Raw genomic sequence first — 27,808 nt, 5'->3', positions numbered from 1 at the left:
TGAGCAAATAGTAAACAGGTTGGGATTCCATTCATTGGAATTTAGAAGAATGACATTGAGACATATAGAATTCTTAAGGAGTTTGACAAAGCAAAAGAATGCTTCCCCTCTGGGAGGGCATACGATCAGACAGCATAGATTCAGAATAAGGGGTGCTAATTTATACTGAGATGATAATCGAAGAGTGTGGTGCTGGAAAAGCACAGCTGGTCAGGCAGCATCCAAGGAGCAGGAGAGTTGGTGTTTTGGGTATATCGGCTTCATCAGGAATCCCGAAATGTCGACTCTTCTGTTCCTCGGATGCTGCCTGACTGGCTGTGCTTGAGTGTGGTGCTGGAAAAGCACAGCTGGTCAGGCAGCATCCAAGGAGCAGGAGAGTTGGTGTTTTGGGTATATGGGCTTCATCAGGAATTCTGAAATGTCGACTCTTCTGTTCCTCGGATGCTGCCTGACTGGCTGTGCTTTTCCAGCATCACACTTTTTCTACTCTGAGCTCCAGAATCTGCAGTCCTCACTTCCTCCTATATTGAGATGATGGGGAATTCCTTCTCTCAGAGAAGTGAGTGTCCTTGCCACAGAGAGCAGTGGGAGCAGAGTCCTTCTGTATATTAAAGCCTGAGACAGATTCTTGATCAGCATGAGAAATCAAGAGTTATGAGGAAAGTGGAAGTGAGGAGCATCAAATCAGCCATGATCCTACTGAATAACAGAGCAGACTGGAGGGGCCGAATGGCCTGCTCTTCTTAATTCTAATGGCCTTAATCAAGTTGAGAATGGAAACAAAAATGTTCTTTACACTTTATCTTACTCCCTTTCAAACTTACGTAGGAAACTGCAAAAGTCACATAATCCATATTTTTCTTTATGGGAAATGGAAACACACGAGACGTGTGCTCGCAATTTCAAGTTTGTATTCTTGCACTTTGTTGCAAAAGGCATACAGTTGCAACACGTTTGTGCGACCTTGTGAAGTAATCTTTTCCAAAGGGTATAGCTGTTTCGAAGTTACAAATGTTTCCTAGCATAAATTTAATTACCATTGAGCCTTCAGGATGCTAAAATGCAGTTATAATCTACTTAAATACCAAAATAAACAGAATATGCAATACTGAATGTAGGAAAGAAGAAGCCTGGCCAACCTATGAGGAAGTTCTCACTTATGGATACATCAGAGTCCATACTGTCTGTCAGCAAGTAGTTAAATTGCTAAAATATAGTCCAAGTCTCTCCAAAATCCTGGATATACCTTTGAATTAGCTCCCAGCACAGAGGGAACACTCCGTCCTCATTCCGTAGGTGGTTCTGGTATTTCCCCATGTTTCCCATCATAATCTACCACTGTTTGATATAGATTTAATACTACATGAACTAAGCTCTAACTGTTAACACTGGTTACACTGACGTTATGAATGTATGACTCTAATGTTTTGCTGTTATTATTCTTGGAGTGTATGCTCTCCAACTCTATGTACTCAGTAACGTTTAAAAACAAACAAAAATAAATAGCGTATTTTTCCAATAAAATGAGCTGAGAGGTTTTGACATATAGTTGATGCAGCTAAAAATTATGTTTCCAAGAACCTTATAATTCAACAATTTTTTAAAATATTGACAATCTGACTTGACATTTTAACATAATCGTTTTGTTCAGAAGTTAAGAATGAACAGGATGACATTTTTACTGTTTATAACAAATAACTGGCTTTAAAACAGTATGTTTTTGCTCAAATATGTAGGGTTGATGATCATTGTCCCTTTACACAGGTCCATGGAAGGATTGCTATCATGTCCGGCAGGCTGGATATTCAAACAGTGGCATGTATCTAATCAAACCAGAAGGCACCGATAAGCTAATGCAAGTTTGGTGTGACCACAGCCACAATGAGGGAGGCTGGACTGTAATCCAGCGTAGGGTTGATGGGGCAGTCAACTTCTTCAGGAACTGGGAGAACTACAAGGTAAACTTGTCAAGAACTTCACTAATTTTCTTTAGCGAGCACTGCATTCTGAAGGCGCGACAACACATTCTTGGATGAATACAGTATGTACAACTTGCATTGAAAAAATGCTAGTCACAGACAACTTCAGAAATCTCGGGGGCAGCGGATTTCAAATAATCACGTGTGGTGCACATCCTGCAAATACTGGCAACATTCCAACTGAAGCCTGGTCATAAAACTTCCAAAGGATACCTATAGGAACCAAATGGTAGAGGGCTCCATTGCCACAGATTAAGTCTTTTATTAATATTGGCAAGAGAAATGTCGTTCTTGAATGCTAATCTATCTTAATTACAGATGCATAGACAGAAATCCAGATTTTGTGAGAAGTCTCATGGGCCCCTTGGGAACAATTTACTGATTTCAGTTTAAGTACCACTGCTGGATACACTTTTCTTTTCTAACACACTCTCCCACTTTGTGCCAGTTCAGTGAAATTCTGTATTGTGTGCCTGTTACAGATGTTCACTAAATCACCATAAAGCTGCAAGAGAATTTCATGAAAATTATAATAAAACACTGACTGAGGAGATGGTGGCGATGCAGGTGATGAGGAAATAAAACAGCAAATCCAAATTGCAGTTCAAATCAAATGACCGAACATAGATTTTCCAAAGAATGCCAAATTCTTGGAAATTGATAATGTAGTACAAGACAGCAAATTGTACTTATTGCAAAAGGAATCATTTGGTGACATAAAAAACACTGCTAGTTCTGGTCTTGCCCTGCAGTACTACAGTGTCTTCAATATCAAAATAGATTACAGCAGCATATGAACTGTGAATGGGAAAATACATTCATACCAATTGCTTCTTATACTTTTAAGCTAATTTTGTGTTCCTTGTTCAAATACGCCCATGTCTTTTAGAATATCAACTGAGTTTCATGCTTTTAAGGATATTCTGCTTTTTTATTCTCACAACCAAAGTAAATAATCTCTCAATTCCCAACATTATGCTCCATATGTGACCTTGCAGCCCATTCACTTAATCTGACTACATCTCTTTCCAACCTCTTTGTGTTCTGCTCACAGCTAGAATTTCCACCTGGCTTTGTATAATGTTAAGTTCTAAGAAGGGCCAGGAGGCTGAAATGTTAAACACCAGAAACTTTATTGTGGAGATATTTACACTACAGGCAACAAGTTAGACTAAACTGTTTTCTGCCCAAATGGCTGATGGTGTTACCATTGTCACGTGATTGGACTCTTGAAGTGACTGTCCATCATTTTACTTGGGATATACAAAATTCCACCACCTTTACATCAGAGGTTCCTAAAATGAAAACATTCTTAATATTTACAAACATATATATAATAGTTAGGTGGTAATTTACGCTGGAAGACATCGATTCCTGTGTGGATGTCAGCGCATTGCAGGTGTTTGTTCATTTTCCTTGTTGGTTTTAAGTATACTAAGAAAATCTGTCATTGTTTGTTCCTGAGACGACTGAATGTTTGGAGGTTCACACAATGTCAAAGCATTCTCCAAGGTACTGTTACCCTCAGTTGCTCCAGTTGTGGTTCTGTCTTCAAGTATATCCAGATCTCCATTTGGCACAGTGATTTATAGATCTTCAATTAATGTCTTTGGCACATTCATTCTGGTTGCCAAAAGTTGGCCTGCGTATCTTCTCTATACTGCATTGTCTCTTGTCTGTACAAGGTAGGAGACTGCTCCAGTCTGTATTACAATGATGGTGGGTACCCATTTCTCACCCATGGTGTAATTCCTCACCAAATTTTCTTGACATTTTTGGTAAACTCAGCATTTGGTCTTGTTCTTTTTTTGGAAAATATGAGTCTGTTGTTTTCCATCAACAATGTCTTTTGTCAAGTGTAATTTCAGCAAAGCAAATGTCGTGTACAAATGACACTTTATCACGAGCAATGCCAGAGAACTTTGAGTCATCAGGTGGGTTATGCTCCAGTATTGGCCCAGATCTTTGGACATCATCCGTGCTCGCGAGTTAGCGTTAAGGAAAATTCATCGTCTGAATTAATTTGTGGCTGGGTGATAAGGAGCTGATCAGATATGCTGAATTCAATTCTGCTTTAGACGGTCCATAAATTCTTGAGATAAACTTTAGACAATAATCACATATAAGCCATTCTGGAAAACCAAACCTCACAAAGATCATTCCCAGTCTTTCAAATATTTCCTCTGAAGATGTCAACTTCATGGTGGCAATTTCAAGCCATTTAATATGTGCATCATCTGTTGTGAAAAACACGCACCATTCAAAAAGTCTGGTGTAATCAATATGGATCCTTTCTGGAGAAAGTGAGGTCTGCAGATGCTGGATCCTTTCTGGTCATTCCCATGGTTGTAATGGCATAAATGGAGGTAGGTTTTGAAATCTTGCACAAGCACATATTCTCACCTTCTCTTCAACTTCAGAGTTGATCCATGGCAACCGCCTTCATTCCGACAATGTCAGTGACCTTTGTGTAGTTGATTTAACACACATTTCCTCAGTTGTGGTGGAATTATAACTCTCGCTTCCTATAGCAGGCATTCTGTTTGTATTGATACTTTTAACTTTTGTGTGAATATGGCTTTACTTCTGGGATTATTCCTGTGATCTTGCCATGAAGTATAATGTCTATCAATTTGATAGTAATGGACCATTTCTAGTGTACTTCTTAACCTGTCCTGCTGTTACAAGAGACAAGAGACAATGCAGAATAGAGAAGATATGCAGACCAACTTTTGGCAACCAGAATGAATGTGCCAAAGACATTAATTGAAGATCTATAAATCACTGTGCCAAATGGAGATCTGGATATACTTGAAGACAGAACCACAACTGGAGCAACTGAGGGCAACAGTACCTTATTGGAGAATGCTTTGACATTGTGCGAACCTGCAAACATTCAGTCGTCTCAGGAATAAACAATGACAGATTTTCTTAATATACTTAAAACCAACAAGGAAAATGAACAAACACCTGCAATGTCTTTACTTGTTCAACGTAGAAAATGTCTATATAAGGACTGTCTGTAGTCAACTCATTTGGCAAAGTATTCTAGAACGCTCATCAGCATTCCCATGCAAGTTAGATTGCCAATATTTAATTGCATAAGTGTGAGCTTATAGCAACAATGTCCACTTATGCATATGACTCACTGCTCGAGAAAGTGTCCCTGTGTGAGGCTTAAATATTGTGGTCAATGGTCTGTGGTTTGTCAGTAAGATAAATTCCCAGACATACAAGTATTGGTAGAATCGAATGCTATAAAGGATTCCTATAGGTTCTTTATTTTTTGGCTTGTGTAAAAGCTCTTTCACATTTATCTTCCCATTTCTAATTCTTGACATAATATATTGCAATGGCTGGAGAATGATTTCAAGATCTGGGACAAACTACCATAGCAATTTAGAAACCCCAAAAATGATTGTAGCTATTGGTGCCTCAGTTTTGGTTTTTATTTCTGAAAGTGAGTTGTTTTATTCCTTAGCGTCAATGACTTGGCCTAAATATTCAATGAAAGATTTAAAAATTTCATATTTGCCTTTCCTCACTCATAGACCCTAATCTTCAAGTCTCTGCAGAGTCGCATTTAAATCATGAATATGCTCTTTTTCATTTCTTCCTATAACTAAAATGTTATCTAGACAATACTGGACTCCTTCCAATCCATTTAAAATCTGATCCATGACATGTTAGAATAATGTAGGTGCAGATGTGATTCCAAATGGAATTTCTTGCAGTTGTATAGTCCTCTGCGTATTTCAATCATCAAATATTTTTGTGAAACAGGTGTCTTCTGGAGATAGGCTTGACTAAGATCAATTTTACTTAAAAGCTGACCTCTAGATCGTCCAACAAGTAGGTATCGACTGAAGGCAAAGGATACTGCTCAATATTCAGTATCGGATTAATACTGACCTGAAAATCACTGCGGATAAGTAGTGATCCATCTTAGTTCATAACTGATATGATTGACGTGGCCCAGTCTCACACATTTAGAGGTTTAAGGATTCCCATCTTGACCAGCTCAATTCAGTTTCGACCTTTGGTCTGATTTTATAAGGCAATAATCTAGCCTTGCTACATTTTGCTTGCTTCTCATCCTTGATTTTCAATTTGACAGAGATCCTTTCCATGCTTCCCAGATCCCCACTGAAAACATCTGTTTTTTTTTCTTTAAAATTCATGTTAGATCAATCTCAGATTCTGACAAGTAATTTACTTCAGTCCTATTAAGTTTGATTTTCTCCAGTCATGTTCAACCCAATAAAGCTGACAAATTTCCTTTGACAAGATGCAATGAGAAATCTTCAGAATGACTGCATAACTGAACATTCACTTTGATACAGCCCCTTAAAAACACCAATTCAGCTGTATACATTCTTAGTACAATTTTTCAGGGTTGCAGTGCAACGTGTCTCAGCTGTTTCTGATGCAAACTTTCAAGTATCAACGCAAATGTTGCTCCGGTGTCCATCTCCATTTTTACCGGTTTCCATTCAGTTGGGGAATGGCCCAGTATCTGTTGTTATCATCATTAGTGGCCAGCAGGTTTAATAACAGCTCCTCTTTGGACTGACAGTCTGGATGCTTTTCATGTCCTTTTCACACCCTGCTTTTCAGTTTCTGTATGCATAGGAGTTCCAGCTCTTTGTATTTTCATCACATAATACAACGACACCAACATTTTCTGGCATTTTTGTTTATGAAAAGAGCCTGCTTAGCATAATGTAACATGAATGTTTTACCACTCCATCACTAATTCTCACTTAAGGTAAGGTATTCCTGAGGCTGACTATTTCTTTCTCAATCTACACTCTAGCTGAAAACAATTTGTTTCATGTGGGGTACTCGTTACTCAGTGTTCCATCAGTGTGGAGAACATGGTGAGTTCTTCAGCACGGTTCACCACTTCCTACTGCGAATGTTTCTTTCTTGCTGACTGTCCCTGCTTTGGTACAGCAATGGCATCTTTTGATTTTTTTCCGCAGTGAGGACCATGATTCCTTTTCTTGTTCAACAAATCAAAGCCATTTTATTCCTCTTTGTCAGTCTTCCTCTCATGTTAAGTTCCAAGTAGTACCAGGAGATCAAAGCATTAAACAGCAGCAGCTTTATTATGAAGCTATTTACTCTACAGGCAAGGTTAAACTAATTCTCACCCAAAATGTTTGATGACATCATGATATGTCACATAATCAGACTCTTAAAGTGACAGTCCACTATACTTACACAAATATACAGCACTTTATACAGATATATTACTGTAGAATCATAGCATTCCAACAGTGTGGGAATCATAGCATTCCACTTGGGCCAAGAAGTCCACACCGACCCTCTCACCAAGTATCCCAACCATTCCCCTACCCTATTACTCGACATTTCCCCTGACAAATGCACCTCACCTACACATCCTGAACACTACGCGCAATTTAGCTTAGCTAATTCATCTAACCTGCACATAATCATAGGGATGAACAGCACGGAAACAGACCCCTCAGTCCAACTTGTCCATGCTGACCAGATATCCCAACTCAATCTAGTCCCACCTGCTAGCACTCGGCCCATATCCGTCCAAACCCTTCCTATTCATGTACCCATCCAAATGCCTTTTAAATGTTGCAATTGTACCAGCCTCCACCACTTCCTCTGGCAGCTCATTCCATCCATGTACCATCCTTTACATGAAAAAGTTACCCCTTAGGTCTCTTTTATATCTTTCCCCTCTCACCGTAAACCTATGCCCTCTAGCTCTGGACTTCCCCCCACCCCAGGGAAAAGACCTTGTCTATTTAACCTATCCATGCCCCTCTTGATTTTATAAACCTCTATAAGGCCACCCCTCATATTTGGGAGGAAACCCGAGCACCTGCTGGAAAGCCTCGCAGACAAGGGGAGAATGTGCAAACTCCACAAAGACAGTCTGAGGCTGGAATCGAACCCAGGTCCCTGGTGCTATGAGACAGCAGTGCTAGCCACTGAGCCACTGTTTCGCCCTGTATCTCTTCCACTAATTCATTGCCATTGATTACACCAATCATAGACAGGCAACTTGAAAATTATTCATTTATCGCTATCACTTGCTTCCGGCCCATCAACTAATCCTTCATCCATGCTAACATATCACATACCTAACTCTATGGGCCCTCATCTTGCATATTAGTCCTTTGCCTGGCGCCTTATCAAATGACTTTTGGATATCCAAAAAACCTACATCATCTGGTTCCCTTTTATCTATCTTATTAGTTATCGAAAAAGCTTGATTAAATTTGTCCAACATGACCCTCCTTATGTAAAACAATATTGATCTGATCTAAACATACTGTGCTTTCCTAAGTGCCTTGTTGTGGTTTCCTTAACAATTGATTCCAGCACATTCTTGACAGCTGTCAGTTTCCTTTCCCTTCTTTATTGAATAGCAGTGTTATATTTGCTAATTTCCAGCTTGCCAAAACCATTCCAGAATCCAGAGAAATTTAAAAAATCATTGCCAAAGCATGCAGTGTTGTCTTTTAGAACTCTATGGTGGAGGCAATCAGGTTGAGGGAATTTATCAGATTTTAATCCCTCATCCAGCACTACTCCTTCACTGATATAAATCATTTGAATCTTCTCACTCATACTAACCGCTTAATCGACTTTTGTTTATGGCTCATAATTTGTGTTTTCTACTGTAAAGGCAGGCACAAAACAGGTTTTCAAAATGTTTGCTGTTTTTTCATTCACCATGATAATTTCTCCTGTCTCTACCTGTAAGGGACAATCTTTACTCTGGCTACTCTACTTTTGAAATACTTAGAAACATTCCGACTATATGTTTTCATATTGCTGACTGGTTTCTTCTCATGTTACATTTTCCTTTTAAATCAGCCTTTTTGTTTCCTTTGCTGTTTTCTGGAATACTCTTAATTTTTAATCATCTTTCCTTTTTTTTATAAATCTAATGCTCTGCTCAAGTTGCCTTGAAAGCTATGAATGGATCTTTCTTGCTGAGTATTTTTCCCCAATGGAATGCATTTTTATCAAATATTTTCCATAATTTATTGAAATGTTTCCCACTCTTTATTAAAACTTATATTATTTAGTCTATTTACTCAATAAATCTTAGCCGGCTATGCTCTCACACATGTTTAAGTGAATGCATTCATGATTAAGATCCTTCTGCGTAATTTGAATATGTCATTTTTCAACTTATTACAGAATTCAAATGTATTATGATCAGTATTTCCCATTAGATCTTGACGACTAATTTATCAAGCATCATTACAACACTATCTAAAATGATTTTACTCCTAGTTGGTTCCACAACACACTGTCATGAAAGCAAACTACAAACTCATGTTCCAGGTCACATTTGTCAGTTTGATTAGTCCAGTGTACAGCAAAGATTAAATTCTCTGACAGAGTGAGAAATCCAGGTCTTTTTAAGGTCAAGCAGATTAGCTCCACAATTGATTGAGAGCATTTGATGTTATTTCATTTTAATATTTAATACTTCAGTTCTGGAACTCTTGTGGTACAGTGGTACTGTCTCTAACTCTGGGCTAGGAGACTCTTTTCCAAAGGTGTGTAATAACATTTCTCAATGGGTTGACTAGAAAAACAGATTAAATAAAAAGAGTTCAGTTCTAGGACTCTTGTGGCACAGTGGTAGTGTGCAGGAGAACTAGAGTTCTAGTCACACCTATTCCAGAAGTGAATCATCACATGACTGCCTAGGCTGATTCAACAAAGAAAGGGTGGAGTCCTTGAGGCTTTTGTGGTGCAGTGGTAATGCCCCTACTACGGAACCCGAAGGCCTGGTTTCAAGTCTCACTTCTTACAGAGATGTGTCATAATATGTCTGAATATGATTTTAAAAAATGGTTGATTTAAAAATATCAAGATCTGAGTTCTTCCAAATAGATGTGGGCTTCTGGAAGGGAAAGGGTCCAGAAATGAAGTCTGGAAACTTATGCTCATACAATACTCAAGATATACAGAGCTCTGAAAGACTTTTGAATCATATCTGATTCAAAAATGGATGTCAATGTTTGGAACATCCCTCACAACTATTACATTGTCTCAGTTAAATGCTCAAAAATTTTCCATTTTGTGCTCTAACTTAAAGGTACTCTTAGGGGGCATTTCCTGACTCTTGCATTTTCTATTCTCTACCCATGCCGATTTTACTTTCTATTTACCAGAGTTAAGATTTTATCTCACCAGTGTTCTTGTTCTTTACTATCAAGGCTACTTTTCTACATTTTCCATTCTGCCTGTCTCATCAAAATGCTCTTAACCTGGAACATTTATTTTTTCAAACATGATCACCTTGTAACCATGCCTCTGTAAAAGTGATTAGGTCTAAGCCATCTGTCACAATTCGTGCCACAAGTTCATCTGTCTTACTGGGATGCTGCATTCATTCAGATAAAGTGACTTCAAATTTTTTTTACTACTTTTCCATCAACGGATCTTGCTGTTTTATGTATTTTTACTGTTGAACACTCTGCTCCTTCCTGTATCACTCAGGCTGTCTTTAGCCACCTCAACATAGTTTTCTACAGTTCAACTGTTTCTTTGGCTTTCTAAATCTCCCTCATTCAATATTGCTCCCCCACTGATAGTTTAAAGCTGTTTGCCCTACTCCAATTACATGTATTGGTCTACCCTGATGTTTGTAAGCTCCATCCCTTCCTGATGCAATCCAGCTCCTGTTACTATACCTTAGGCTTGTCCTTTCCCTTCAACTTTCAAAGCTTTTCTCATGTGAAACTTATCCTCCACTATTTAGTTTAACGCCTCTCAACAGGTATAGCTTTACAATTTGTTAGGATACTGGACCTAACATGGTTTAGATGAAGAGCATTCTGTTATGATTCAACACAGACTGCCAAGTCTATGTTATGATTCATCCAGAGGGTGCTGAGTCGTCACGTGTTTGGAGTCTGGGAGTGGAGGATATCCTGGAAAAACCTGCTGTTAGCCCCAAACATTATATTACTTTAGTGTTTCCATCCCTCCTTTCTCCTCTGACCAAAAGTATAAGGGAAAGGCAAGATTCAGAGAGGAGACAGAACATAGTGAGAGGAAGGTTGGCAGCAAGACTTCCAGCGGGTAAATCAGTGTGAGCCTAAAATGTTTCTGAAAACTGTTGTTGGTGAGTAACAGTTAAGTTTTGGGAAATTGTTATCAGAGTAGAGGGCACCAGAAGCTTCAACTTAGTAGTAAACGTATTTAACATTATAAGGATTAATTAACTTAAAGGAGTAAGATGTGGCATGAGTTCCAAATCGTGGTCTGTTCCTCGTGCTCGAGGTGGTAAGCCGGGCACCTGGGACCTGCATGTATGCGAGAAGTGTCTCCAGCTGCAGCCCCTGGAAGCTCGAGATTCGGAGATGGGGAGCACTGTGGAGTATTCTCAAGGCAGAATATCGTGGGTAGCACATATAGAGAGATGGTCACACCGCTGACACAGACTCTACAGGCAGGAGGGGAATGGGTGACCAGAGCAGGAGGGCTAAGCAGGCAGTGCAGCAATTTCCTGTGGCTATTCCCCTGCAAAACAGATATACTGTTTGGGATATACATGGAACCATGATTGGCTCTGCTGCAGAGGAAGGGAGAGATAGGCATAGAAATGCTATAATTATAGAGGATTCAATTGTATGGGGTACAGGTAGGTGTTTCTGTGGCCTCAAGCAAGAGAAACACCTACCTGTACCCCATACAGGTAGGGGGATGGCGTGTTGCCTCCCTGGTGCTACAGTCCTGGATGTCTCCGAGCAGTTGCAGGTCAAATTTGGAGTGGGAGGGCAAACAGTCAGTGGCTGTGGCACACGGTGGTACTAACAACATAGGTAAAAAAAGGGATGAGGCCGAAAATCAGAATATAGAGAGCGAGGAAGAAAGTTGAAATAGAAGACCTCAGAATTACTATCAGTGCCACATGCTAGTCAGAGTAGAATCAGCAGGATATACAGGATGAATATGTAGCTGAAAAGATGGTGCGAGGGGGAGGGTTTCAGAGTTGTGTGGCATTGGGATTAGTTCTGAGGGAGGTGGAACCTGTCCAAGCTGGACAAGTTACGCCTGGCTTTGAAGGAAGGTAGGATAGACTGAGTTTGTTTTCACTGGGATGCAGAAGGTTGAGGGGTGACCTGATATAAATTTATAAGATTGTGAATTGCAAGGATAGAATTGAAAGTATGAGGCTTTTTCTCAGGATGGAGGGATTAATTACTAGGGGACATAGGTTCAATGCGTGAGGGAGGGGGAGTTTAAAAGAGATGCGCAAAGAAAGTTTTTCACACAAAGAGTGGTGAGTGCCCAGAACTCATTGCCTGAGGTGGTGGTGGAAGCAGATACAAAAGCAGCATTCACGAAGCACCGAGATCAATATATGTAAAGGAAGGGAACAGAGGGATACGGATCCTGTAAGTGAAGACAGTTTTAGAAGGGGAAAATGCGGCGGTGCAGGCTTGGAGGGCCAAAGGTCCTGTTCCTGTTCTTTGTTCTTTAGCAAAGAACCATCAAAATGGGAGATCCAGGGAAATTAGAAGACAAATAAAACATAATGACTTCAGGGTTTTGAACAAATTATAATAAATTTTACGACACAAAGTTACAATAGTATTACAATTCACATATAGATATAACTTGTTTCTAACAGCCAGAAGTAACATGATACACACTTCGATTCTAGTTACATCAAATAGCAAAAACAATCAATACAGATTCCACACATTTCTCAGTAGTTTTCTCCAGACATTAATGTCACAGCTGGATCATGAAGTCTCATTAAACCTCATAAGGGATTACAGTTCTTCACTTTCCTGATCTGGTTTTGAATCTTTTAAGTCCCGCTCCATCATGAGTGTTTCAATGATTGCCCCTGAAGCATTATTCACTCTTAAGCATAACATTAACAGCTAACCTCACCAAGTTCGGTCTGGCCCCAAATTTTTCCCAAGCTCCAATCACACTCAAGCAAAATTTCTTGAGAGCTTCTTTTCCACTGCACTAAAATATTGACGACTGTAGACTTTTTCTGGACCCTTCATGGCTTCCCCAGCAGAGTCCTAGTTCTCCAAAATGACTTTTTCTGAGTTCTATTATCAACTTTTACTTATTCCAAGACGTTCTTCCAGCTGCGTATCTCTGCACTGAGTGCCCTATATAGAATCAGTGAAATTCAGCTATCTTCCCAGCAGAACAGTTAAATGCAACACTCTAAATAAATCTTTGTCTCTTTCTCTCACTGTATTTTCTGAATGCCTCTTCAGTGACCCCTCAAACTGTCCAGAGTGATTTATTGAAAACCTTGCTCTTCCCACATTTCTGGGTAGAATTGAATGTCATCACCTAGCAACTCTCGGAACCGTTGTTACATAAAATATTATTATACATTTAGTTCTGGCCTGCTCAGTATAGAAAATGAATACAACATACTATTTCATCACATTCTCAACAGTACAGTTGCCATTTTCTTTAGTTCTATTGTCAGCACCTGTAAGCTGATACACTTTTTTCCCTTGTCAGTCTTTGGACTAAGTAGTGATCTTACTTAACTAATGTCTATTTGCTTCTGGCTTAGATAACAAAGCAGGAATTATTAGATGGTTGTCGGCATTTAAATTTAGCTCCTAACTGCCCAGATTTCTTCAAATAACCTCTTACTTTGTCTTATATCATTGGTAGTCAGGTCATTGTTGATGCTCATTTGAAATTTAAATGTCAAACACTCCTACTGAAAATGTACAATGAATTCTAGAATGAGTTCAGCCAAACCACTTACAGGTCAGGCATCCCTGGTCCCATGTAAAAGGAGAATACTTAAATCACTTGCCAATACAATTAGAGGAGTTTCCCAATCAGGCAACTGGGTTCAGCATTTCTTTATGAATGATCGAAATAAAGTCCATTTTGTCCCAAAGAAGAAATGCAGAATACTCACAAAGATTACAACTCAGTGAGTATTCATTGGTTGACTGTAAATGACAATACACTAAAAGCATTTTAGATTAATAATCACAAAGTATAACTTGTGTATAATAAACATGGGGGAGATACTAAATGAGTATTTTAGAACATAGAACAGTACAGGCCCTTCAGCTCACAATGTTGTGCTAACCATTAATCTACAATCAAGCTAACCTACACACCCCTCAATTTAGTGCCGCCCATGCGCTTGTGCAGAAGTCGTTTAAATGTCCCTAATGTTTCTGACGCTACCACCACCGCTGGCAGTGCATTCTATACACTCACCAGTCTCTGCATAAAGAACCTACCTCTGACATCTCCCCTATACCTTCCTCCAATCATCTCAAAATTATGACCCCTCGTGACAGCCATTTCTGCCTTGGAGAAAAGTCTCTGGCTATCTACTCTATCCATGCCTTTCATTGCTTTGTACACCACTATCAAGGCACCTCTCTTCCTTCTTCTCTCCAGTGTGAAAAGCTCGAGCTCACTCAGGCTCTCTTTGTAAGACAAGCCCTCCAAATCCAGGCAGCATCTTGGTAAATCTCCTCTGCACCCTCTCTAAAGCATCTATAATGAGGTGACCCGAACTGGACACAATATTCCAAGTGTGGTCTAACCAGGGTTTTATAGAGCTGCAGCAAAACCTCCCAGCTCTTAAACTCAATCCTCCTGTTAGTGAAGGCCAAAACACCATACACCTTAACAACTCTAACAACGTGGATGGGAACTGTACATGGATCTATGTACATGAACACCAACATCCCACTATTCCTCCACACAACCAAGAATTCTGTCTTTAAACCTGTATTCAGCAATTAAATTCGACCTTCCAAAATGAATCACTTCACATTTATCCAGGTTGAACTCCATCTGCGACTTGTCAGACCACAGCTCTGCATCCTGTCAATGTCTTGTCGTAGTGTTGAGGGCTGTTGCAGACTATCTACATCATCACGGACTTTGGTATCATTGGCAAACTTACTAACCCACCCTTCCACTTCTTCATCCAAGTCTTTTGTAAAAACTACAAAGAGCAGAGGCCCAAGAACAGATCCCTGTGGGACACCACTGGTCACCGACGTCCAGGCAGAATACTTTCCATCCACCAGCACTTGCTGTCTTCTTTCGGTCAGCCAATTCTGTATCCAGACAGTCAAATTTCCCTGTATCCCATACCTCCTAACTTTCTGAATGAGCCTACCATGGGGAACCTTATCAAATGCCTTAATGAAATCGATACATAGCACATTCACTGCTCGACTGTGGTCAACTTGTCTCACTACATTCTCAAATAACTCAATAAGGCTTGGGAGGCATGGGTTCTTCACAAAGACACACTGACTATATTTAATCAAACTGTGTTTTTTCAGATAGTCATAAATCCTACCTCAGAATCCTTTCAGGTATCTTGCTTGCCACAGATGTAAGACTGGCTGGTCTGTAATTCCCAGGGATTTCCCTATTCCCTTTCTTGAACAGAGGAACAACATTCCCCTCCATCCAATTAGCCAGTACTACTCCTGTGGAGAGTAAGGATGCAGAAATCATCGCCACGGGCGCAGCAATCTCATTCCTCGCTTCCCATAGTACCCTTAGATATATCTGGTCCAGCCTTAGGGACATGATGTTTCCCAGAACTTCCAACACATCCACTTCCTTAATATCAATCTATTCAAGCCTATTAACCTGGTCCATGTTCTCACTATCAACAAGGTCCCTCTCTCTAGTGAATACTGAAGCAAAGAACTCATTTAGGCCCTCCCTTACCTCTTCAGATTTGAGGCACAAGTTCCCTCCACTATCCCTGATTGGCCCTACCCTCTCTCTGCCTAATCCTTTCTGCCAAAGCTTTTAGTGCCCCATTAGCTCTCCTCAGTCCATTTTTGAGTTCTTTCCTAGCTACCCTGTAATCCTCTAAAGCTGTTCCAGATCCTTGCTTCCTTAACCCTTAAGTAAGCTTCCTTCTTCCTTTTGACAAGAAGTTCCTCTGCTCGTCATCCAAGGCTTCTTCACCTCACACTCCTTGCCTGTCTCAGTGGGACAAAGTTATCTAACACTCACAAGTGCACCTTAAACATCCTCAACTTTTCTGTTGTGCATTTCCCATTGAAAAATTGTTCCCAATTTGTACGCCACAGTTCCTGTCTAATGCCAGTATAATTTCCCCTCCCCCAATTAAATCTGTTCCCATACTGTCTGTTCTTACCCCTCTCCACGGCTATGGTAAATTGTGGTCACCGTCACCGAAATGCTCTCCCACAGAGAGATCTGACACCTGGCCTGGCTTGTTGCCTAGCACCAAATCCAATATGGCCTCCCCCCTAGTCAGCCTATCAAAATATTGATTTCGGAATCCCTCCTGGACACACCTGACAAAAATCAGCTCCATCCAGACCATCTGCACTAAGGAGGTTCTAATCAATATTGGTGAAGTTGAAGTCACCCATAACAACAACTCCATCAAATTTTGCATCAGTGTTTACTGTGGAGAAGGACATAGAAGATATAGATTGTGACATCTTGAAAAATGTCTTTATTACAGAGGTGGTGGTGTTGGATGTCTTAAAATGCATAAAGGTGGATAAGTGATCAGGTGTATCTATGTGGGAAGCTAGGAAAGTGATTATTGGGCCCTTTGCTGAAATATTTGTGTCAAAAGACTGAAAGTTGGTTAACATGGTGCCACTATTTAAGAAAGGTGGTAAGGAAAAGCCAGGAAAGTATAGACCGGTGAGCTCGGGAGGCAATTTGTTGGAGGAAATCCTGAGCAACAGGATTTACAAGTATTTGGAAAGGGAAGCACTGATTACGGATAGTCAACATGGCATTGCGAGTGGGAAATTGCGTCTCACTAACCTGATTGAGTTTTTTGGGGATGTGACAAAGAGGATTGATGAGGGCAGAGTGGTGGATGTGATCTATATGGACTTCAGTAAGGCAATCAACAAGGTTCTCCATGGTAGGATAGTTAGCAAGGTTAGATTTCATGGAATACAGGGAGAACTAACTATTTGGATATAGAACTGATTCAAATGTAGAAGATAGAGGGTGGTGGTTGAGGGTTGCTTTTCAGACTGGAGGCCTGTGACTAGTGGTGTGCCACAAGGATTGGTGCAGGGTCCACTGATTTTTATCATTTATATAAGTGATTTGGATGTGAACACAGGAGATAGTTCGTACCTCCTACAACCATTTCAAATCATTTATATAAATGATAAAAGGCAGTGGACATAGCACAGATTCTCGTGGCACACCACTGGTCATAGGCCTCCAGTCTGAAAAACAATCCTCCACCAACACCCTCTGTCCCCTACTTTCAAGCCAATTTTGCATCCAGTTGGCTAGCTTCCCAAATTCCATGATATATAATCTTGCTAACCAGTCTACCAGGTGGAACCTGGTTGAATGCCTTGCTGAAATCTATTTCGACAATGTCTACCATACTGCCTTCATTAATTTTTTCACCTCCTCAAAAAACTCAAGTTACTGAGACATGATTTTCCACACACAAAACCTGATCAGTACTTGCCTTTCCAAAACTATGTAAATCCAGTCCTTCAGAACCCCCTCCAACAACTTACCCACCACTGATGGAGACAGTGAGGTCTGCAGATGCTGAAGATCAGAGGTGAGAATGTGTTGCTGAAAAAGCACAACAGGTCAGGCAGCATCCAAGGAACAGAAAAATTGACATTTCAGGCTGGAGCTCTTCATATTCCTGATGAAGGCCTCCAGCCCAAAACGTAAATTTTCCTGCTCCTTGGCTGCTGCCTGACCTGCTGTGCTTTTCCAGCAACACACACTCAACTACCCACCACTGATGTCAGGACATGGACAGAGGAAAGAACTACTGGAACCAGCTTCACTGCTTGGTGGTAGATTTGAGAAACTCTGAAAACTGAGTGACTAAAAGGACGTAAAATGTCGTGCAAAATATCATGTGTCATAACGACGCAAGGGAAACTTATACAATTTAATGTATAAGTTGCTCTTAAAGTAAAGCATTGTTGAGAGAGGAGAAATTTATAATGTTACAAAAGGTTTTAAAATGAGCCTGGTCTACCGTTATGATCATGGATGATCAGCCAACTCAATAGCCTATTCCTGTTTTTCTCCCTGAGTCTTTGATTCCTTTAGCTGTGAGTGCTTTTTGAAATCATACAACTGCTTTCTGTGCTAGTAAATTCTACAGGCTCACCATTCTCTGGATGAAGAACTTTCTCATCTCAGTCCAAAAATGACTTGCCTCTTATCCTTAGACTGTGATTCCTGGTTCTGGATACCCCTGCTTTTGGAATATCCATCCTGTATGAAATCTTACACTATTATTTCACCTAGAGGCTGGATGCTTGCATCTCTTTTTAAAAGAGATCGGTCTCTGCAGAGATTGTAAAGCTCAGTGTATGTTTAGCCTGTAAGCAAGGATATTTCTAACTTTATTTTCGTTCTCATGTGGTACATGGGCATTGCTGGTTGGCCAGCATTCATTGACTGTCCCAGTTGCCCTTGTGAAGGTGGTAGTGAGTTACCTTGTTGAACTGCTGGATGTCCATGTACTGTAGATAAAGCCTTTAGGGGCTGGAATACCAGGATTTTGACCCAGCATCACTGAAGAAATGGCGATATATTTCTAAGTCAGGATAGTGAGTGGCTTGAAGTGGAACTTTCAGGGAGTGGTGTTCCTATGTTTCTAATACCTTTGTCCTCACAGATAGAAATAGTCAGTGGCTTGGAAAGTGCAGTCCAAGAATCTTGGGATGATTTCTGCAGTGTATTTTGTAGGTAGTACACACTAATGCTACTGAGCATTGGTGGTGGAGAGTAGATGTTTGTGGATGTGGTGCCCATTAAGCAAGCTGCTTTTGTCCAGTGGCAAGCCTCGAGTGTTGTTGGAACTACACTTATCCAAGCAATTGGTGAATTTTTCATCATACTCCTGACTTATGCCTTGCCGATGGTGCACAGGTTTCGGAGAGTCAGTAGGTGAATTACTTGCTGCAATATTCTCAAGCTTCCGGCCTGCTTTTGTAGTCATTGTATTTATATGGTGAGTCCAGTTGAATTTCTGTTCAATGATAATCACTGGGATGCTGATCTTGGGGAATTCAGTGATTGCAATGCCAATGAATGTCAAGAGGTTAGATTGTCTCTTCCTGGAGATAGTCATTGCCTGGCATTTGTATGGCACGAATGTTTCTTTCCACTTGTCAGCCAAGAATGTCTCCTCACTTTCTACTTGTCAGCCCTAGCCTGGATATTTTACAGATCTTGTAGCATTTGAAAATAGACTGTTTCAATATCTGAGGAGTTGTGAATTGTGCTGAACATTGCATGATCAGTCCCACTCCTGACCTTATGATAGAGAGAATCAGTTGAAGGTGGTTATCTTGAGGAACTCTTAAAATGATGTTCTGAAGTTGAGATAACTGACCTCCAACAATCACAACCGTCTTTCTAAGTGTCAGACATGATTCCAACCAGCAGAGAATTTGCCCCCGATATCCACTGATTCCAATTTCACAAGGGGTCCTTAGTGCCATACAGTCAAATGATGTCAATGTCTGTCACTGTCATTTTCACCTCTGGAACTCAGCCCATTTGTCCATGTTTGGATCAAGGCTGTAATGAGATCAGAAGTTGAATGGTCCTGGCAGAACCCAAATTGGGCATCAGTGAGCAGGTGCTGCTTGATAGTACTATTGATGAAACCCTGTGTCACTTTATTGATGATTGAGAGTAGACTAAGGGGGCAGTAAATAGCTGGATTGGATTTGTCATAATTTCTGTGTATAGGACATATCTGGGCAATTTTCCATATTGTTCGATAGGTGCCAGTGTTATAGCTGTACTCGAACAATTTGGCACAAGTCTTCAGTACTATTGCTGGAATGTTGTCAGGACCCATAGCCTTTGCAATAACCAATGCCTCTAACCATTTCTTGAGACACGGCCTGAATCAACTTGGATGAAAACTGGTATCTGTGAAGCTAGGGACCACTGGAGGAAGCAGAGATGGATTATCCATTTGGCACTTCTGGCTGATTCTTCTTTCAGTTAGGATGGGGATATTTGTGGAGTCTTCTCCTCCAGTGAGTTGTTTAATTGTTCACCATCATTCATGATTAGATGTGAAAGTACTTCAAAGCTTAGAGCTGATACATTGGTTGTGGGATTGCTCAGCTCTGTCCATCACTTGCTACTTATGCTGTTTGGCATGCAAGTAGTCCTGTTTGGTAGCTTCACCAGGTCTTACACCTCATTTTTAGGTATGCTTGGTGCTGCTTCTGGGATGTCCTCCTGCATTCTCCTGAAGCAGGGTCAATCCCCTGGGTTGATTGTAATGGTTGTGTGGGGGAATATGCCGAGCCATGAGGTTCCAGATTGTGCCGGAGTACAAGTCTGCTGCGGTTGCTAAATCTGTTTGAAATGTGTCCCATTTAGCTCAGGACTGGTTAGAAGGTTATGAGCTGGGATGAATTGTTGTAGAGTTATGTGCATGAAGAGTGAGGATTAGAGGGGCTGAATATTTTTATTATAATGAGGATGAAATCCCAGAGTACTGAGGCAGTGATTTGAAACAGCTGGCCTTGGCATTTGGCATCACTTATCCAATTTCTTTTTGAAATCATTTAATGTTTCTACTTCTATCACCCATGTATGCAGCATGTTGCAAGTCCATATCATTTGCTGTGTAAAAAAAGTTCTTCCTTATGTTTCCCCTATATTTTTGACCCAAATCTTAAATCTACGTCCCATATTCCTGTTACAATCTGCTGATAGGAAGGTGTTTCCTTGCTTGCCTTACAGCTGGATAGAGCTAGTGATCAAATTGATAATCAAGAGGAACTGAAAGTGACCTTTCCAAACACTCCTCTTATAATTCCACACCAGTACATCTGAAATGCTAAATTAGCTAAAAAAGAAACATAATTTGTTTTAAATGCTGAACTTTGGGATTAAATCAAATTGCGTTTTGAAGTCGCTGATCTTCAAATTCTTTGAAAGATCACAACAGTTTTCATTTGTTATTCTTCAACATTTGTGAAAACTATTGTATAAACCTCTAATATTGTATTTTCTCATTCTGAGACTAAGATAAAATGTCACAACTTCCAACAGTTTCAAAATTCCAACAGAATCAACAGTGTTTGAATATTGTCTATTGGCTCACCTTGTTTTAGATATCAGTGTATATGATTGAGTAAGATGGCTAAGAAATGGAAGAGAGAAGCAGGAAGACAGTCTGAAGTAAAGGCAGATGCTGAACAGTAACAAGACAATTTTTTTGACTAATTCACTCTTGTCTCATCTCTCATCTGGTCGCTGTCCTGACCCACTTCTTTGTTCTATCGCTGTACTTTTATTGTCAATTTTTGCCAAGTATCAAAAAGAACAGCCTGGACAACTACTCCTGCAACATTTTCTTCAAAGCAGGGTTGCACCTTTGTTTGTTACCTTCCCTTACAGGGATTGTTATGATTCAAGGCGCACAGCAAAGTTAAGAGTGAAACTGCAAACATGTAAGCTGCAGTTTAAAAGGCTCAAGTTTCAAATGTTCCACCTGTTGTGATTGAGATTCTTTTCAATTGTAGACATACAGAGCTGCAAACTTACGTGCTCTGTACTGCTATGTATGTAATTAGTCATAATTCCTCAACCTTAGTTATCTTGGTTTTGCACAAAGGAATGAAAAGAAAATGCAAGTCCGGCTGAATCCTATGAAGCCAGAGGTAATACCCGTTGTGGGTTTGTAACACTTCAGTGGATCCCAAATGTGCCAGGACAATGATTAATCTGCAAGAATAACTGAGTTCTTAACATGCATTTCATGAGTTCCAGAAATTATTCGGTGATTCATATGATTTTGTTTTATCGCTGATTGCATCTCACCTTTTCAAATCATCATACTAGCAAGTCAATGCATTTTGATTATATGCTGCGTAGATTTGCTCGTGCATGTTTTTAACTTTATATTTTTAAATACTTAAATGGCAAATATTGCAGACATTTATTATAACAGTAATTTTCAAATCGCTGTTAAGATGTATGGAAAAAATAAAAGAAGACAAACACCAAATTCCTCACTTATTACACCATTATTTTAAGCCAGGAAAATATTGCTGTTTGTGCAACTAGTGACCAAGAAGTGAAAGTACCTGTATATCTATTATTTCACAGGTAATCAGTTTACGTCTGCTTTGTAAAGCCATTTTAGAGAGGACAATAAGCCACTTTTATCATGTTATAATTGTCTCAAAAACACCCAATATATTTACTGCCATTAGATTTACAATGGGCCAAAAACAATCCTGAAAAAATTAACACTAAGAAAAGTCCTGTTTGAGGATACAATGTAAAACTGTGATTGTAATCTAATAAGATTCTGTCTGATTTCAGAGAGGGTTTGGCAATATTGATGGAGAACACTGGCTTGGACTGGAGAACATTTACAGACTAACTGCACAGGGAAACTACAAGCTATATATTAAATTGGAAGACTGGAATGATAAGAAAGTCTATGCTGAGTATAATGCCTTTAGAACAGAGGATGAGGATGATAACTACAGACTACGAGTTGGCAGCTATCAAGGGAATGCAGGGGACTCTTTAATATGGCACAATGGCAAGCAGTTTACAACACTTGACAGAGACAGAGATTCATACTCAGGTACTATTTGAAGAATTATGTATGGTGTGCACATTTACCAAAGTAAATACAAAGTATAAATTGATGGTAAAGTTACTTGTGGCATGATGCAAAAGAGCTAAATTAGTAATTTTCATCACTCCTAAGTCCTCCCTTACTTGAAACAGGTTTCACAGTATATAAAGTACTGTGGGATGTGGTACATTTATATTGGAGGCTGATATCAAAGCTTTGGCAAATAAAAGGGAAAGAGTGGGTAGACTGCTAACATTAAGGCAACGCTGAAAAACTGCCGAGAGGTGGTTATTGGCTCCTTTAGCAGCAGTCATACTGCCTTGTTTAAATTCTGTTGCTGCTCCGAGTCAAGGTTAACACAATGAAGACATTGTAATGTGAAATAAGTACAAGATATGTCTATGCACAAAATTACTGGTCAAAAAAGTACATAATTATTACAAAACAATTGCAAGCTCTGGACCCAAATGCAGTTCAATTATCAAATTGTGTCAATCCAGAACTTTCAATGGTGAGACTTCAGACTGAAGCGAGCAATTGATGTACCTATGTTTGAAGAATAATTGAACCAGCCTTTAAAAAAATGCATATAAAATAAAAATTGCACTTAAAAATTTTACAAAACACATACAATCAGCTATGATTTATATGAACAGGATTACATAGTCATTGCATAAAAAGAATTAGATCCAAACTTGGCTTAGTAACAGGAAACAAACATTAATTTAGAATTTTTGGAAAGATTTGTACCTCGGGTTGTGGAAGAGGTTGTCGATTCGTTCGCCGAACTGATGTGGTTTTCTGCAGATGTTTCATTGCCTCACTAGGTGACATCGTCAGTGCGTCTTTGATACAATGTTGGTGGTCTATCCCGCTTGGTGTTCGTATGTCTCTGTTTTTCAGTACTTTCAGTTCTGTGTTTGAGTGGTTTGTATATGAAATCCAGTTCAACGTGTTTATTGACTAAGTTCCGGGTGGAGTGCCAGGCTTCAAGGAATTCTCTTACGTGTCTCTGATTACTTGTGCTAGGATGGTTACATTGTCCCAGCTGAATTTGTGCCCTTTGTGGTCTGTGTGGTTGGAAATGAGAGAGTACTGGTCATGTCTGGCAGTGGCGAGTTGATGTTTGTGCACTTGTGTGGTCAGTTTCCTTCCTATTTGTCCTATGCAGTGTTTTTCATAGTTCTTGCAGGCTATCTTGTAAATAATGTTCATCCAGTTGGATGTGGATGTCAAGTCTTTAACCTTTGTGAGGAGCTGGTGAAAGGCATCACTAGAATAAAGTTCACTAAAGAAGAGGAAAACAATAGCAGACTCCACTTCCTGGGCATATTAGTGGAAAAAGTTAAAAATCACACACCAGCTTATCGTCCAACAGGTTTATTTGGAAGTTCAAGCTTTCGGAGTGCTGCTCCTTTTTCAGGGAGCTAGTGGGGCGGGATCATAGGACACAGAATTTATAATAAAAGATCAAAGTGTCATACAACTGATGCAATGTATTGCTGTTAAGACTTTAATCACTTAGAATGGGACTTACATATTAAGAATCGAAACCTGCAACCCCCTAAGACTTAACAACAATCTAGGTTTGTTCAAGACCTCATATCAGTTGTATGTCACTTTGATCTGTTACTATAAATTCTGTATCCTATGATCCTGTTCCACTAGCTACCTGACGAAGGAACAGTCCTCCGAAAGCTTGTATTTCCAAATCAATCTATTGGACTATAACCTGGTGCTGTGTGATTTTTAACTTTGTCCACCCCAGGCCAACATCGGTACCTTCACATGATATTATTGGAGCACACACTTCCCAGTAAACTCCAGACCAGTGTGTATAGGAAGAACACCCATACAACCCAGATACTGAACTATTACAGCAACCACCCCCAGCACCCACAAACAAAACTGCATTAGAACACTATTTAAACGAGGGAGGACACACTGCAGCAACCCAGAACTCCAGAAGGCAGAACAGGAACATCTATTCAAGGGATTTAAATAAAATGGGTATTTCAAAAGCACTATCCTCTGATACTTATGCAACAAACCCAAGGAAGAAAACACTACACAACCAGACACAATAGTGACCATAAGTACATCAATGAAACATCAGAATTGACTACATGACACTCAGACCCCTGGGAATCTTAGTGGCCCACAAACCAGTAAACACCTTTCACCAACTCCTCACAAAGGTTAAAGACTTGACATCCACATTCAACAGGACAAACACTATTTACAAGACACCCTGCAAGAACTGTGATACATAGGACAAATAGGAAGGAAAATGTCCAAACAAATATATGATCAACTTGCCACTGCCAGACACAACCAACATTCTCTCTCATTTTCAACCACACAGACCATAAAGGACACAAATTCAGTGGGACAATGTAACCACAGGCAAAACAGAGACACGTGAGAAAATTCCTTGAAGGCTGGCACTCCAACCGGAACTCAGTCAATAAACACTTCGAACTGGATCCTATATATAAACCACTCAGACACAGACCAAAAAACAGAGACAAATACCAGGCAGGTCAGACCACTAACACCATACTGAAGATGTTTTCACGATGTTACCTAGTGAGGCAATGAAACGTCTGCAGAAAACCACACCAGCTTAGCGAATTAATCTATTACCTCACAAAGGTTAATTGTTGATTACTGCCCTTGCAAATGGATAGCTGTTTCAAATAATATTCTGCAGGGCTTGGTGTTGGGACCTCTGCTGTTTGCTTTTAACATTAAAAATTTGGACTTGAATGTGGGGTCATTATTGGGAAATTTACAGACAACATAAAAATTGGCCTTGTGGTAGACAATGTAGAGGATAGTTCTAAGCACCAAAATGATATAAATGCATTGGTGTTCAACTCTGATAAGAGTAAGGTAATATATTTATGGAGGTCAAACTGTAAAAGGGAATATGGAGGTCAAACTGTAAAAGGGAAGACACAATAAACGCGAATATATTGAGAGGGATTGACGAAGTGAGAGGTCTTGATGTGCGGGTGCACAGGTCCCAAAAGGTAGCAGTATAGGTAGATAAAGTTGCAAAGAAGGCATATGGAATGCTGTTCTTCATTGGTATAGAATACAAAAGCAGGGATAGAATGATGAAACTGCATAAGACTCTGGTGAGGCCACAACAAAAGTACTGTGTACAGTTCTGGTCACCACATTACAGGAAGGATGCACTTGCTCTGGAGAGAGTGCAGAGACGTTTACTAGAATCTTGCCAGGGCTGGAGAATTGTAGCTCCGAGAACAGACTGGAGAGTTTTCCTTGGAACAGAGATGGCTGGGGAGTGACATGATTGAGGTATACAAAATTGTGAGGGGTGGACATAAATTAGACATGAGGAATCTGCTTCCCTTGGCAAACAGTTCAAAAACCAGTGGTCACATATTCAAGCGAAGTGGCAGAAGGATTACGGGGGCATGAGGAAAAATACTGAGACACAGAAGGGGTAGGTGTTTGGAAGTTGCTGCCTGAGTTAGTGGTGGTGATGGCAGAGACTCTAAGCTCTTTCAAAAACTACCTGAATCTGCATCTTAAGTGCAGGGCTATGGGCCATGTGTAGGAAGTTGGAATTAGAAAGGGCATCTGGATATCTTTAGGTCCACATGGACAAAATGGGCCAAATTGCCCCCTTCTGAGCTGTATCATTCCTTTGGTTCTATTGTTCTGAAACAAACAAATTTCTACCAAGCACAGCTAATACTCTCAAGTATGTTTTGCTAAAAGGGTTAATAGATAAATCACTGGTGTCTATGACAACACGCATGCATTTGAAAGCCAAATGTGCAATTTAGAGCTCAGAGAATATGGAAAAACAGCATGTTCCATCAGGAGAATTTATGGCTTCAGCATGTTTTGTGGAGAAATCAGTCTGGAAATGAAATCAAAAGCATTTTTATTTAAGTGCTTATGACATTGTATAAGCATTCACAATTTTCTAAAATGCTTGCGTGTATTTGGAGTGAATCATGAAAATGGATTATGAAAACTGGTTAGATCTGCTTTGCTAACCTAAGTTACAATTATGATGCATTTCTTATTGCTGAATAGGACAATATTCATATTTGCACATGTGGGAATTAGTCCAGATCATCAAGCTGTGTTTTTTTATTGAGATTGAAGGCCTGGAATATGAGCCCTTCCTGAAGAAGGGCTCATGCCGGAAAAGTCGATTCTCCTGCTCTTTGGATGCTGCCTGACCTGCTGTGCTTTTCCAGCAACACATTTTCAGCTGGAATATGATGACAGCCTAAGTAATAGCAAGATCAAAAGTAAATGAAAAATTAATCTCTCAAAGCAACATCATGAATTTTAACTAAAAGAACAGAATAGCCAATATTTTGATGCAGCATGCTGCGCATCCCAAAATCAGTATTTGTGGCCACAAGTTCGGCTCAGGATTAGTATCAGAGAGATTATGGTGTATTTGCACACTTTCCATCACTGAGTTGAAAAGTTGCAATGGCTGAGTTTTCAGAATAACTTTTCCTTAAAATTTTGGATCCTTCAGCAAATTATTTATCCTGTAAGTTTAATGAGATTTTTAAAAAATAAAGCTTTCAAAATTTTAGCTCTCATTTAATGCTGAATCCTATCTCGTATGTCTTTTGAGTTTGTCCATTTTGGCCTTGATACTGACTTAAGTTTTTGTAATACACCCAATCTAATGAACATAACTATCTTTTTATGAATAATATCCATGTCTCATTAAAATTAAAATCTGTTTACTCAGCTATTATTTTACACCTCTAAGTTCTTTTGCAATTCTTCTGACTTCTGCAACCAGGTACTCTACCATACTTTGCAGTTCTATTCCAATTAGCTTGACTGAATTTCATTCAGTGCAATTCTGCTTTGCTTATTCTATTTAATGATCATATTCAAATACAAAATAACTCAAGGGTTTGTGGGATTTTAACAACTATTACATAAATTCAGAAGTAACTGGCCATCATATTGTAAATGAACAATGTAACATGTATATGTTTGAAGGAAGAAGTCTAGAACCTTTAACGTCTATGATTTTGAAAACAAATCACAATTCCTTGTTAAAGTTGGACCTAATAGGGCTTCCATTTCATTTCACATGGAGAGTCTGGATTAATTATTGTTTCAGGAGGCTTAGAGGATAATGGACAATTGAACCAATACACTCAGACAGGTTCCTGTTTTTAAGTTA

General features: G+C 39.7%; 2 protein-coding genes across 6 annotated transcripts in view; one reads left to right on the top strand and one right to left on the bottom strand.

Annotated features, from left to right (window-relative positions):
• Positions 1-27,808, bottom strand: part of ralgps2 (Ral GEF with PH domain and SH3 binding motif 2) — a 470,074-nt gene that overhangs the window by 138,056 nt on the left and 304,210 nt on the right. The window lies entirely within an intron of this gene.
• Positions 1-27,808, top strand: part of angptl1a (angiopoietin like 1a) — a 77,468-nt gene that overhangs the window by 47,469 nt on the left and 2,191 nt on the right. Inside the window, exons 3-4 of the mRNA XM_043700059.2 lie at positions 1,765-1,958; positions 22,338-22,608. Coding sequence (XP_043555994.1) covers positions 1,765-1,958; positions 22,338-22,608 — 465 coding nt within the window. The remainder of the gene's footprint in view (positions 1-1,764; positions 1,959-22,337; positions 22,609-27,808) is intronic.

This window comes from Chiloscyllium plagiosum, unplaced genomic scaffold (assembly GCF_037043375.1).
Source record: "Chiloscyllium plagiosum isolate Xiang-an unplaced genomic scaffold, Cpla_swu_hap1 HiC_scaffold_9, whole genome shotgun sequence".
In the NCBI taxonomy this organism is placed as follows: domain Eukaryota; kingdom Metazoa; phylum Chordata; class Chondrichthyes; order Orectolobiformes; family Hemiscylliidae; genus Chiloscyllium; species Chiloscyllium plagiosum.
This window is presented reverse-complemented; position numbering and strand designations above follow the sequence as displayed.